This window comes from Equus quagga, chromosome 4 (assembly GCF_021613505.1).
Source record: "Equus quagga isolate Etosha38 chromosome 4, UCLA_HA_Equagga_1.0, whole genome shotgun sequence".
Lineage (NCBI taxonomy): Eukaryota > Metazoa > Chordata > Mammalia > Perissodactyla > Equidae > Equus > Equus quagga.
The window spans coordinates 37,349,526-37,363,205 of record NC_060270.1 but is presented as its reverse complement, the minus strand read 5'-3'; the positions used below and the strand labels follow the sequence as shown (position 1 = coordinate 37,363,205).

General features: G+C 50.3%; 2 protein-coding genes across 4 annotated transcripts; one reads left to right on the top strand and one right to left on the bottom strand.

The window, feature by feature from the left end:
* The first annotated feature begins 535 nt into the window (after positions 1 to 535).
* On the top strand, positions 536 to 4,133 carry POLR2H (RNA polymerase II, I and III subunit H). The gene is made up of 5 exons (XM_046658530.1): positions 536 to 763; positions 1,675 to 1,758; positions 1,842 to 1,935; positions 2,754 to 2,837; positions 3,770 to 4,133. The coding sequence occupies exons 1-5, from the start codon at positions 691 to 693 to the stop codon at positions 3,885 to 3,887; spliced, it is 453 nt and encodes a 150-aa protein (XP_046514486.1). The 5' UTR covers positions 536 to 690; the 3' UTR covers positions 3,888 to 4,133.
* Positions 4,134 to 4,286: 153 nt separating this feature from the next.
* On the bottom strand, positions 4,287 to 13,310 carry THPO (thrombopoietin). Of its 3 annotated transcripts, none has more exons than XM_046658526.1 (6): positions 12,290 to 13,310; positions 10,789 to 10,952; positions 10,427 to 10,554; positions 10,050 to 10,136; positions 8,427 to 8,594; positions 4,287 to 8,247 (listed from the first exon to the last, which is right to left on the bottom strand). In XM_046658526.1, the coding sequence occupies exons 2-6, from the start codon at positions 10,799 to 10,801 to the stop codon at positions 7,531 to 7,533; spliced, it is 1,113 nt and encodes a 370-aa protein (XP_046514482.1). In that variant the 5' UTR covers positions 10,802 to 10,952; positions 12,290 to 13,310; the 3' UTR covers positions 4,287 to 7,530. The 3 variants fall into 3 exon arrangements, with proteins under 3 accessions (XP_046514482.1, XP_046514484.1, XP_046514485.1); XM_046658528.1 differs by having other exon boundaries at positions 4,287 to 8,187; XM_046658529.1 differs by having other exon boundaries at positions 4,287 to 8,175.
* Between the last annotated feature and the right edge of the window lie 370 nt (positions 13,311 to 13,680).

The following is a 13,680-nucleotide window of genomic DNA, read 5'->3' as shown; positions in this document are numbered from 1 at the left end:
GCAGTACCACGGGAGGGGACAGTGCAGGCTTTTCTCTTCGCCATAGTGATATCAGGGCAAATTCCCAAACTGAACAGACCTTGCTCTGGTGACATTGCTGGCCCCGGCTAGCCTGAGGGGCCTCGGTGCCAGCTGGAGGGGCTAGGTACCGCCTCCTGCAGGGTCAGCGCTCCGGGGGCGGGGTTATCCTAGGCCTGCCCTCGGCGCGGACTGTGCCCTCGGCGGGCACGCGGACCGGCAGGGAAGGGCTAGGGCCGGGGTGCTCTGGGACAAGGATCAAGGTCCCTGGCTGGGGCAGGCCCCCACGCATTCCAGTTTTCCGGACGCGGACTCTGAAGAGGGCGCAGGGGAGCCTCCGCAGAGAGCGAGAAACCGCGCCACCTCGGCGGAAGGTGGGACCTATTGCGTCCCCGCCCTGGGGCGGAGTTATCTGGAGCCGAGACCCGCCTTCAATGCTAAAGCCTCTCGGAAGCAATCGTTCGGGGCGGAAGTTAAGAAGCCCCGAGAGCAAGGCGGCGGAAGTGGCCTCCTTCCCGCATGTCCATGCGCATGCGTCCTTCTACTCTCTTGCCGCCGCTCTGTAGGCGCTACCGTTCCCCCCTCTCCTCTTTTCTCCACGCGAGGGGGTGCGTGTACGCCTAGTCGTGATCGCGCGCTCAGCCCCTTTCCTACTCTTGTGGCCCCCTCACCATGGCGGGCATCCTGTTTGAGGATATTTTTGACGTGAAAGACATTGACCCGGAGGGCAAGAAGTTTGACCGAGGTAGGTAAGCTGTGTAGGGGCGGTTTGGGGTAAGGGGTCAGCCTCCTCCTCGGGGACACGCCTCTGGGCCCCTTGTCCACCCAGCTCACCTCCTTCAGGAAACAGATGAGAAGACTGAGACTCTCGCTCTCCCTGGCTTTGTGCTGTGCCGAGTGCCTGGGTGGCCTTTTCTCAAGGTGCTAGTAGACTCCTGGACATCTTTCCAGTCGCGCCCCACTCTGTGCTAGGCGCTGTACTGTGCCCCTTACACACACTTTGTCTTACTCCTTTCAGGAGTCTCCATGAGGTAGATGGTGTCTTACCCATTTTGCTCCGAGAGGTTAAGTAATCCACCCAGGGCTGCACAGCGTGTAATCCGACTTCAGAGCCTGTATTCTTGTATTGCCTTTAGAATCTTTAGCTGTTTGTGAAGTCCTGAGTTAGAGTTGGCTGCTTGTATGCCCCTCTTTATTCCGTCATTGATCGATAATTACTTCTCCTTGGTGTCTCTTCCTTTGCCTGGAGACAGATGTTTTTCGAGACAAACACCAGTTTTCACACATCTTGATAATCCCCTCAGCATAGCGCCTGGCACAGAAAGACGAAACGTTTGGATGAATGAATAACTTGCCCTAAGTCCGGTTGTTTCTTAATGGCCTAAGTAGGCCTAGAACCTGGATGTTATTTGTTGCCAGAGGACCGTGATTCTTTTCTGGGGATTCTGTCCGCTTGCCGCAGTCTTTCTCCCCTTTCCTCCTTGCATGTCTGGTTCTGATTGAGCCCGCGCTTCTCCGAGAGCAGATGAGAGGCCCGTGGATGCAGACTGGGTTGAATTGAGTGGTCTGCTGCATCCAGGGCCCCAGGGTGGGGTCCGCAGGATATGCCCCGGGCCGGGCAGTTCCCTCTGTCACTCTTTCTCTGCTCCCCTCCAGTGTCTCGCCTGCATTGTGAGAGTGAATCTTTCAAGATGGACCTCATCTTAGATGTGAACATTCAGATTTACCCTGTAGACTTGGGTAAGTATTGCACACAGACAACAGCAGGAGGCTTTTTCCCATGTCGGCTGTTCTTCACCCTCAGATATTGCTGTTATTTTCAGGTGACAAGTTCCGGTTGGTCATAGCCAGTACCTTGTATGAAGACGGCACCTTGGATGATGGTGAATACAACCCCACCGATGACAGGCCTTCCAGGTGAGGGAGTGGAGGAGGGAATACTTGAAATACGCCTGAGGACTAAGTAGATAAGTGGTATAGAAAGACCCGTATTTAATTTGTGGAATAAATGATTATCAGCAGAATTTGAGGAACCTTAAGGAGATTGCTGCACTTAAGAATTCAAACCACCAGGTGTTTATCCAGAGCAGCAATTCCATGCTTGCGAGTTGTGGCTTTTTGGTGGCTGAGGAAATGACCACTGAGTGACCTGGGCTGTTGTGGGCCTTGTGTCTTGCGAGTGAGTTTGGGGTGTTATGGAAAGGCTTTTGGAGCCCCACTGAGTTCAAATCTCAGCCCTACCACTTATTTACTGAATATCCTTTGTGTCGTTCAGCCTCAGTTTCCTCATCAGTAAAATACAGATGGTCATACCTGGCTCACAGCATTGCCATGAGGACTAAACGACCTTGTGTTTGGAAAGTACCTGCTGTTACAGTGCTGGCACTGAGTTACCAGTTACCTTTTTTTTTTTTTTTAACTTTTTTTGTGAGGAAGATTAGCCTTGAGCTAACATCTGCCGCCAGTCCTCCTCTTTTTGCGGAGGAAGACTGACCCTGAGCTAACACCTGTGTCCAGCTTCCTTTATATGTGGGATGCCTGCCACAGCGTGGCTTGGCAAGTGATATGTAGGTCCACACCTGGGATCTGAACCAGCAAACCCTGGGCCACTGAAGCAGAATGTGTGAACTTAACTGCTGCACCACTGGGCCGGCCCCGACCAGTTACCATTTTTAAAGGGCCTCTTATTATTGTTAATTACTTTTAAGAATAACTTTGCCACTGTCGTTCTACAGGGCTGACCAATTTGAGTACGTAATGTATGGGAAAGTGTACAGAATTGAAGGAGACGAAACTTCTACCGAAGCAGCGACACGTCTGTAAGTTCCATGGTCTTGTGAAAACCCTCCCCGCCCTGCCCTGTTCTGAGAATCTGGGCCACGCTCATGCTTCTTGTGTGGGGTCTCTCTCGCCAAGCACCTCAGACCTAGGCGGGACCCAGACAGAAACTGTTCTGAGAGCAGTTTCCAGGCTGAAATGAAGGCTGCTCAGTTTGCTCTTTGTTAGGACCTCAGGGCCTGGTGGTCCACATGGGAAAGTGGTCGTCCTGCTGTGTGAAATGCAAAGGAAGGTTGCTTCCCCGGGAACTAAATGCAGCATTAAGTGATTAAACTGCCAGGCTTTTTTGTTTTTGTTTATTTGTGTGTGTGTGTGTGTGTTTTGCTCCTCTGCAACCTGATCCCTCCTTCTTTGGTTTCTCTGCCAAGCTATTTTTTCTTTTCTCCGAAATCTTATTGAAACAATATGTGCCTTTTGTAAGAAATCTGAAAAGCAGAGAAGTAATGTGAAGAAGGAAAAAAAAGTCACCTATAACTCCATATCCAGAGGGAACCTTTTATGTAAACATTTTTGAATATTTTAGGATTTTTTTTCCTGTGTACGTTTTGCTTTGAGATTATGTTGTTTATTACAATGTTTTCTTCTGCTCATTTTGCTTAATGTTATGTAAAACATGTTTCTCCATGTCAGTGTAAAGCTTTGCCTAAACATTCTAATAGGTGCATAACTTTCTGGTAAATGGATATATCTTAATTGTTTTGACCATTTCCCATATTCTGGGCATGTAGTATTTTCCACCTTTGCTAGTATAAAGAACACTCCCTTGCACATATCTGTGCATTCATCTTTGTCTGAATTTTGGTTCCTAATGACAAAGCACTAGAAGGTGCCTCTTTTTCATAGGCTAGGATGGAACGCTGCTGAGTAGCAGCTGCTCCAGAGCTCAGACTCATGGGATGGCCTTCTGTTTCAGCTCTGCCTATGTGTCCTATGGGGGCCTGCTCATGAGGCTGCAGGGTGATGCCAACAACCTGCATGGATTTGAAGTGGATTCCAGAGTGTACCTGCTGATGAAGAAACTGGCCTTCTGAACCACCCCGGAAACCAGCCTTGCAGCTTAGTCTCTCAGGCCGTGGACATTCATCAAGCCTGAGTGGCAGCTGCTGTTGTTCGCCTGTTCAGGAGGTGCTGGCTCTCTGTCCGTTGTGGCTGCATCTTTAGGTGTTCTGGACTCAATGGGAAACTGACTTGCCTGTGAAAGACCCAGTGGGAGAGCTTAAAATGAATCAGAAGTTTTGCGTATATGATTTTTTAATTAAACTTTACTTTTTCAGACACCCTGCCCTTTTTCAAAAAAATATTTCCATTTACTAAATCATTTTCCAGTTCTCTTATGGTATATTATGTTTCTGGTCCACAGCCAGAGGATCACATGTCAGTGTAGGATCTAGCCCAGCCTTTTGGTATCTGGGTTCAGGGCTCTCTTAGTCTCCTGGCTGACCATCCCCAAGATTTACCCTCTAATGTGATTTTTTGTCTGCGGGAGAGAGTGTTGTGCTTTTGGCTCCTGAGGGCACCCCAGGCCTGGAGGATACCACCCATTTGGCATAGAATTTTGAATTGGCGAGGAGCCCTGCTTGTGTGCTTCCAACACTTTCAGTCTCTTAGGAAGTCAGATCACATCGACTTGAATGAGTCACTTGCATAGGCTGGAAATATTCATCGTTTTTCTGGAAGCTTTAGGTGGAGGCTTTTAGACACAGGCGTGGGACACGACTATGAAGAGGACAGGAAGAGTGGATTTGGTGTTTATGGAAGCAGGTGGAGGAGCTAGCTCTCTGCTCTACATTCCACTGGTGACCTGGAGGGAGGGTAAATGGTGGTGGTTCTCACCAGTGACACTGAGCAGGGAGCTGCTGTACAGACCAGTGAAGTGGACAGGGCAGCAATACCAATGAGGCTGGCAGTCCAGTGCCAGTGCCCGGGACAATACAGCAGACTGACTGTAGTAACTAACTTAAAAATGGGGGAAGAACAAAGTTGAAATCGTGATACTTAACAAGGACTCCAGCATAGGAGCTGCGTCTTCAGCCTGGCATTTGGGGTCTCTGAGGAGGTATACGGGACTCTGATTTCCCCCGGGAAATTCAGTGTAACAATCCAGAAAGACTGTGTGTATTAAGCAGTTGTCCCTTTTGATCTCCCGGGTTTTGCCAGGGGAGGTGGTGCCCCTGCTGGGATGCCTGGGGTATTTCCTTCCCCGTCGTTTTCAGGTCTTTACATGAGGTGTTAGAAATAGTATTTAGGGAAATGGGTTGAAAATGAATGGCCTCTGCAGGGGGAGGGAAAGGTGTTTCTTTTGCTTTACTATGTGGGCTGGGAGGGAATAAGAGATGCAGTGGGGGTTGGGATGAAATTTTTGGAATCCTAGAGCCTTTACGAGGAGTCAGATTTTTTTTTGTGGGGGCGTGGGTGGGCAGAGCGCAAGTTGGAGACAGATTGATTTAGGGTTAGAGTGGGAGAACCTAATTACCAAGAATAGTTTTGTGAGGTAGCATAGCAGACTGTCCTGGCTGCCCCGGGATGGCAGAAGAAAGAAAAATGGCATACAGTTGAATAGAGATAAGAGTGTTCTGGTTGTCATGGTTTTTTTGTTTTTTGAGTAAAGGGAAGAAGGGACAGAATGAGCCAGACAGAATGATTTGGGAATGAGTGAGACCCTCAGTAGAGGCAGATTAGTTCATACTGGAGAACCCCATGAGTTATTTGCATTTTCCCTGGAGTAAGTCACCTGCCAATACTGGATGCCTAGAACTTTCTGGCTACGTACTTCTTGCAGTTTTGCCATGTTTGTCTCTTGTCTGACTGTGCTGAGAACCTTCATTCTTTTTCTCTGGTCCCTTTGGCATATCTTGTCCTGGGGGCTGGCTTTCATGTTCCATAAAGTGTTTCATCTGATCATTAGATTTAACCTACTTTAGTATTTCAGTGAATTAAAATTTCCACTTACCATTCCCTTGACTGCATGCTGGAATTTGTAGTGTGGATAAACTGGTTCTCTCCCATGCAGAAACTGACACCATCTGAGATTCGGACAACACTTGTGAGCTTTGTGCATTTGTTGATTCCTTCTCCACGGCAACTGTTTGGTCCATGGTGGGAGACAGGGATACCTGGAGACGTCTAAATTGGCCACCCCTACCAAGAGCTTTGGTTTTCTACTCAGAACTCTTTAACTGTTGATGCATTTACTCCCTAAGGACTTGGAAATCTTTCCCAGTAAATAGAATCACTGAATGATACATTGGACAGTGAACCACACTGGGGAGAGTATGTGCCCCAGACTAAGTCAGCCTAGGGTGTTCTTTTCCTGCTCACAGGCTGTGAAACCCTTGGGAACTTGCCTGGCTTCTCTGAGCCTCAGTTTCCTCATCTGTACAGTAGACATGATAATACCTACCTTGTAGAGTTGTGTGAGTGTTAGAAAAGGTGATGTACATAAGGTTCCTGGCACGCTGGCTTTCATTCTATTGTTTTGCAATGCCTTTAGTGATCCTGGAGTGTTTGTGGCAGAGTTTGGATCTCTGGGTTCCTGGCTCCTCTATCCACATGGTAGCCTTTCCTCTCCTTTGGGGAGCTGGTAGGGAGAGGAAAAAGCTTCCATTCGTTTTCCTACAGGAGCCTCTGGAGGTAGGTTGACCTTTGCAGTGAAGTTTTTGTTTTGGGCAACATAAACCTCTTCGTAAGCAGCAAGGCAGCATTTATTTGCAAAGCCCCAGAAGCCTAGCTTCTTTTCTAGAGATCCCCAGCAGAGTTTATGGCAGTCCCATGGGGCCACTTTTTAGACACTGTGCACTTCTGGGAATTGGGAAATGAGTCTTCAACTTGTACTTGACTTGTGCTTGTCCCTCCTGCTGTGTGAGCCCTAGGAGACTGACTCATGCCACTTCCTGCACTTCCCCCTGACCTCCACAGGAGGGAGGCAGGAGCCCAGGCCTGCAGGAGCGTCCTGCTGCGCTGCTGAAGCTCTGGCTGTTTGCTCAGCTGTCACATCCAGGTCTTGTCTTGACTGAACCGTCTGCACAGCCTTACCTGGGGTGTGTGTCTCTCCAAGGCTTCCTGTTAGCTTTCTTTTCTTTTCTAGGGAGGGGGCGGTCTATTGCCCCCCAAGAGGAACATCTTTCCCTTGCTTTTCAGTTAGCTTTTGGGTGCCCTCGTTTATTCTTTCTTTATATAGGCTCAGTTTTGTCTATTGTGTAGGGACAGCCTTTCTGAGACAACTTCTCATTCATTTCTGAAGGGTAAGGATCTAAGAAAAGGAGATCAGAGTCCCACAAGTAAAGGAGGAAAAGAGACCAACCTTCGTTCTGAGTAGAAAACTAAACTCTTTTTTGTTTGACATAAGGTTGGTCTCTACCTCTGTTCAGAGGCCAGTCCAGGCCTTTACAGAATTAGTATATGAAAAAAAGCATATAGAGAATTAGTAAGTTGTAAATTTGTGCAGAAAACAGACCAAAGATAACTAGCTGCTCTGGTGAATATTACTGATAGCTTAAAAAAATAGCTTCTCAAGTTTTATAATATACAGTGAAAAACGATCCCTTTGTCTGTCCCGTGTATCCCCCTTCCCCAGGGCTTTGGGTGTCAGGTGAAAGCAGGAAGTCTGGGGCCCCTCCTCCGGGTAGGGGATATTACATGGAAGACGATGCCGAAGGTTGGCAGTGCCTGAGTACCTTACTCTTCCTGAGACAGATTCTGGAAGTGAGGGTGGGCTGCAATTAGGTGAGGACTGGGGGAGCTGGGCATGATAGCAGAGGGGTCAGGAAGTGGGGGTTGGCGCTGGACTGTTGGGGTGGGCAAGATGGGTGACGAAGAGAAGAGTGTGTATTGTCCATTCAGAGGATGGGTTGGGGAAGGAGAGTCTCCAGGCCGGAGGTAGGGTGGCAGGGAGCCCGGGTCCGAAGTTCCTGGAGGAATGTCTGGGCCTCCTAGGGCCCTGGGTGAGGGTCCAGGAAAGAGTCCATGAGTTCCATTCAAGGACCTGTTCAGGTGTCCGGGGATTTGGTCTAGGGACCTGGAGGTTTGGTTCAGCAGACCAGGAATCTTGGCTCTGAAGCCCTGCAGCCTCTTCAGAAGTCCAGAGCCAGTAGTTCTGGCCGAGACCCCGGAGTTTGTCTCCAATAATCCAGAAGTCCTGTTTGGGAGCTTGTTCAGTGTGACGAATAGAGAGGTACTGCTTGGGACAGCTGTGGTGGGTAGGGCCCGCTTGGCACAGAGGGTGGGCCCTACCACAAGCAGCAGGAAGCGCACCTTTCCTCGAAGCAGTTGTTGGAAGCTCAGAAAGATGGCATTGGGATCCTTGTGAGCTGTCGTCCTGCCCTGTGGAGGAAGCTGAGGGCAGAGGATGGGCCTGAGGCCAGAGACCTGGGCCAGCTCTCGTGCCTCCCTTGTCTATGGGAAAGATAGGGGACCAACACCAGGTTTCATGGCGAAGAGGGAGGGAGCACTCCTTAGGTCCACTCTTCTACCCTCAAGATTTCTAGAATTCCCCTTTCTTCCCTCAGGTCTTCTAAGGGGACTGAGTCAGAAAAGAAGGACAGTTTCTATAGTTCCCTTAACTGGGGACTTACCTGGGTTCCAAGGAGGCCCTGCAGGGCCCCAAGGAGGAGGCGGACCTGTCCAGAAAGCTGTCCCAGTAAGGATGAGAGGCAAGTGGGTCCCAGTTGTCCCCGTGCTGCCAACACTCCCTCCAGCAGAAGGGTCGTTGCTCCCAGAACGTCCTGTGCCTTGGTCTGCTCCTGGGAAAGAGATGGAAGGGAGAAGCGGGCTGCTTCAAAGGGCATAGTAATAGCGGGTGGGGAGCCTGCAGGAGTAGCCAGCAGAATGAATCATAGGAGCTGAGAATCGGACAGGACCAAGGTCCCACCCAGCACAGGAATTCCTTCACAGCCTCCCGACAATTGGTCATCGGCCTCTGCCTCAATAACTCCAGTGTCCAGTAACCCAGCCTGGTCTTACACTTAACTGCAGTCAGAAAAGTTCTTTTTATTTTTTTACAGTATGCTGAAATCTGCTGTAGCATAGCTTTTATCTCTTGGTTCTAGTGCTGCAAATTACTCTTTCTGCTGAAAAATCTTAGAATCATATGATTTTTTAAAAACTTAGATGAGAGCATCATAAAGATGAAGGAAAGGGGCTTACTGATAAGTGGCTGAGCTGGAACTACAAGGCTCCCTAGGAACTGCCCTTTGTCCCTGGCCCAGTCCTAGAAGACCAGCAGGGAGGAAGGGAATTCTAGGGCTCTCGAGGGTAGAAGAGCCGACTTTCTAAGGAGCGCTCCCTCCCAGTGGGTTTCCTGAGTCTCAGACTAAAGCGCTCTGTGCTATACCACAGACTACCACTTTTCTCCAAGCTAATCAGACAGGCTTTTTTTTTTAAACCATTCCTCACGTAACATGTTTTCTAACCCCTCTCTGCTCTGGTTGCTTCCTCCTCCTCGGCACGTGCTAGTTTAATATGGTCCCTCTGAATAAATTAGCATGTGTCTAGAGGAGGATGTCTAGTACTCAGACCAGTATTTTTAAGTGCAGTCTACTCCGAATAGAGTTTTATAGGAATATTTCCACAAGATGGAAACATCTAAAGCCGCTTAGAATCACTAGCTTTTTAAATAGCTGCTTCAATGTTACGTGCTAAGTTTGGGGTCAACTCTGCCCTTCCAGGTCTTTTTCCTAGTAAGTTCTAGGGTTAGAAGTTTATATGAGGGAAGCAGGGGCATTGTGGCCTGAAAGCTGGAATAGGACTTGACTCAATTACAACATGTAGAATTTTCTATCTCTCTGTTAAATTTCACCTTGTTTTCGACCTAGCCTTTCAGCAATTTGAATCTTGATTCTCTCTTTTGTTATTTTAGCTGTGCTTCCCAGTTTTGCATCATCTGAGGATGACAGATCAGTCTTACTTCTTCATGCCACCTTAAGAAGGTTGAAAGGGAATGGGTCAAAGGCATGGCCACAAGAGACTTCCGTCCAGCTTTTCTTGGTGTTCGGCTTCGAATCTATTTAACATACTGGGACCGCAAGCCATCATCTTGTCCAGAGGATATCATGGTAGAATGTAGATTGGGTTAGGGTGGCCAAGCTGAAGGTGAGATATTTTTAGGGAGCTCAGGAATTTTGAAGAATCCATGGGAAGCAGTAGGAAACTGATGAAGACAGGACTTAGGGAAACCAAGGGAAGGATGGCTGTCTTACCGTCTGGGTTCTCCATTCTCCCAAGCTAAAGTCCACAGCAGGCAGCAGGACAGGTGTGGACAAGGGGTTAACGTCCGGGCACTGGCTCTGTTGAAAAAGGTTGGGGGTGGGGGAGTAGGGGCTGAAACAGAGGGGACTGTGGTGGCCCAATCACCAGGATAGGCTTCCACAGGTAACATATCCAGACTAGAGCTTTTAGAAGGGCTTGATTACAAATCATAATCCCTGTCAAAGAGTAGTGATCGGGAGGTGGTCATCTTACTGAAAAGACAATACTGGAAGAACAGTGATTGGATGGGGAAGTGAGAGGACGTATTAGGAGTGAGGGTATCTTACCAGTCGAATGGATAGAGGGGAGAGTGCCTGGGGATTCTCACCAGTCTGCTGTGAAGGACATGGGAGTCACGAAGCAGTTTATTTAGGAGTCGGAGGTCACAGGCAGGAGGAACCGGGCTGGACAAAGTTAGTTGTGCCTTTAGGAGAAGCATGACCACGAGGAGCAGTTCTTAGATGAGGAGAGGTGAGGTTGAAAGGGGTGGATAAGGAAGAAATCATTGTCGGGTGGTGGTCCAGGAACTCCCATTTGGGACCCAGACCTAAAATCTAGGGAATCTGCTGCTCAGAATCCTTATTCCTGGGAGGTTGGGCTCCCCCAGCCCTCCCACTGCAGCCCACCTCCTTTCTCTTTCCCCCTCTACTGTGCTCCGATTTGGCCCTAGGCCCTCAGGTATGTTCTTACCAGTCAGCTCCATTCTGGCCCGGCTGTCTGGTTGAAGTGGCTCCCTGTGTGGGGCCTCTCCCCTGAATCCTTCCTGGGGCCATGGAGGCGGCTTGGGCTCTTGTACTTCTGGGCAGAGTGGGGTGGGGCACAGGTGGGCCAAGGAAGAGGGTCTGGACTCTGTCCTGCAAGTGACAGGAATAATGAACATTTAATCGGGTTTCAAGGAAAAGCCTACCTGGCTGGGGGAACAGAGGCTGGGAGGGCTTGAGATGCTGACTAGCCTAGAACTGCTCAAGCTCTGACTGCTCCCGCATTTTCTTGTGAGTGTAGAACATGGTGTCTCCTCTTTGTCGGGGTTCCTCAGTGAATCTGGCATGGGTTTGGTGCCCCTGCCCCCTTCCGAGAGCAGCAGGACAGGATATGGATGTACACATACACATCTTAATTAGCCTCAAATTCTGAGCAACCTTGGTTATTTGGTTGGAGAAAATCTGGGATGGGGATAGAGAACGGGAGTATTATGGCACAAGCCTGAAGAAGAGAGGGGAAAAGGCGGTAGGGCCAGGATGAGGAGCTGGCACCTATGTGCAGTGTGCTCAAGGGTAGCTTGGGGAGTCGGGTTGAGGAGGGGAATTGGGCAAAAATAAAACTGGACCACTAGAGGTTGGTGATGAAAAGATTAAGAGAAGGCGGTGTGGGAGAAGGTAACCTCTCATTCTTTCCCTATTCGCCCCCCTACATAAGGCCTCTTGAGTTTTTCTTTGCACTCCAAGTTCTGAAATACTGGGTTTCCTAAAGTGAAGAGATGGGCTAACAGTCTTGGGACTTCCTTCCGGAGGCAAATTGCCCAGGAATGGGTACCTGCTGAGTGAGGCACCCGCCTTACATGGCTTCCCTCACCTTAAACACCTACCATATCTGTCTCATAGCCTGCACCTTCCTCCCTGCCCCCTCTGCAGACCCCTTCCGGTTCCTTCACAGGACCCCCCACATGGCTTCCTCCTTTTTTCACAAGTTGTGCAAAGAGCCCTGCACCTGATTCAATATTGGGATTTCCTGTAGGTCTGTCAACATGCATGAGCCCTCCTCCCATTACCCTCTCCTTGGGCCCTCGCTTGCCTGACCCAGCTTCCCCAGCCCCAGGATTCAGAACCTTAAGCTAACTAGGAGTGGCTGGGTTAGAATGGGGATTGGGGCTGTGTCCACCTTGGTGCTGTGTTCTCTAAGCCCTAAATGCACCTCCTTTCTTAATTTCTCCCTGGGCCCATGTCCCCTTTCCTTGGGGCTGGCCAGGACTGTGCGGTATTCCACCAAGTCTGTGATCAGTCCCTCAGAACCCAGCACCCCACCCCCTGCCCTGCTCTGTCTGCTCCTCCCATTCTGGGAAGGCTATACTCTTCTCGACAAAGGTCAGTGCCTGTAGGTTCCAGTTTGCCTACCCCTCCCCCAGCTGAGAGTCCAATTCCTCTTTCCAGTCCTTCCTACCCTCACTTAACTCCAAACCCTGCTTGCCACTCACCGGGTGGAGAAGGGCTCCAGGACCCAGGTGCAGAGCAGGCAGCACGCTGGGGAGCAGATGGGGAGGAAGACAAGTGGCTGTGGGGCATAGCCCCTCCACGGCAGTGGGGTCACACGCCTGCCCTGGCCACTTCTGCCCAATCAGAGAGCAGGGAGCCACCAGACACTGGCGAGGGCCCCCGGAAGTGACGCCTTCTCCTCCCACCCGCGCTGGACCTGGAGCCCCTGCCCTGGACCATGGTCCACTATCGGAGCCCAGCTCCTCCACCCACACACACCACAGGGAAGATCTGAATAGAGGGCTCCGTCTTTTCCTAGAAGACGGGAAACCTGGGACTTGGCTGGGAAGGAGATAGGAGGGGAACTGAGGTTTTTTCCAGGAGGAACCTGGCAGGACATTTTTGTCACTGGGGAAGAGGCACAGAGGTCTGGTTTTAGATTGGTGGGTTTTTCAGTTCCTGGCTGTCCAAATTTATTTTCCCTGGATACCACACCTGCTGCTGAAATCCAGTAAGGCTCTTGCTTTGCTGCTTTTCTTTCCTGGTCGTGTCTTGTTCCCCCCTTCCAAGTGGGAATATGGATATTGCTTGTATTCGAGAAGGACCCTGTCAGGTGTCAGTGTTGTGGGGAAAGGATCTGGACAGTTTGAGAGGACTTCAAGGTGAGGGGTGTGTGTGCTGGGTTAAGCCATGCTCCTCCGCTGGCACCCTGTTGCTGGAACAGCTAAGCCCATTTTTCTCTGTGCCCATGCCCTCCTTTGCTTGCCCTGTCTTTCTGCCTCTTCCATCTCCTACCACTCCACATGTGACAAGAGGAATAACCAGGCCCATGTGGCCCTGTCTTAGGAAAGACAGCTGCTGAACCTCCCCCGCAAATACCTCCCCCTATCCCCCCTCTTCCTTTGGCCCCTGCTCTAGTTCCTTTGCTTTCCCTCAGTCCCGGTCTCCCCACAGTCTCTGTCCTCAGAGGCCTCCTGGCCTGACCTTGTTCCCATCACACACACCCCCCCTCGTTCTTCCTCAGGCTCTCTCCTGCTCCTCCTCCCAAGGATGGGGCTGTCTGCTAAGAAGTATGGCCTAGATCCCGGAATTCTCCAGTTCAGCCAGATGAGATGCCTCCCAAGATTAGGAAGGAGGGTGCTGGGATGGTTGGGAGGATGCTGGTGTGTGGGGGTGACCAGGAAACCAAGACAAAGGAGGTTGGGGGTGGGGTGGAGAGGCAGAGGGTGCCCTGGGTGAAGGAAGAGGGTGAGAAAGCATGTCAGGCTGGGGACCATGATGGTTGGATGGACCTGAGGACAGGTTACAGTAGGGAGGGAAACACTGTCACCAGACAGAAAGGGAACACTGTTTCTAAGTCCCTGTCCTGTGGAACGGGAAAATTAGGAGAGAC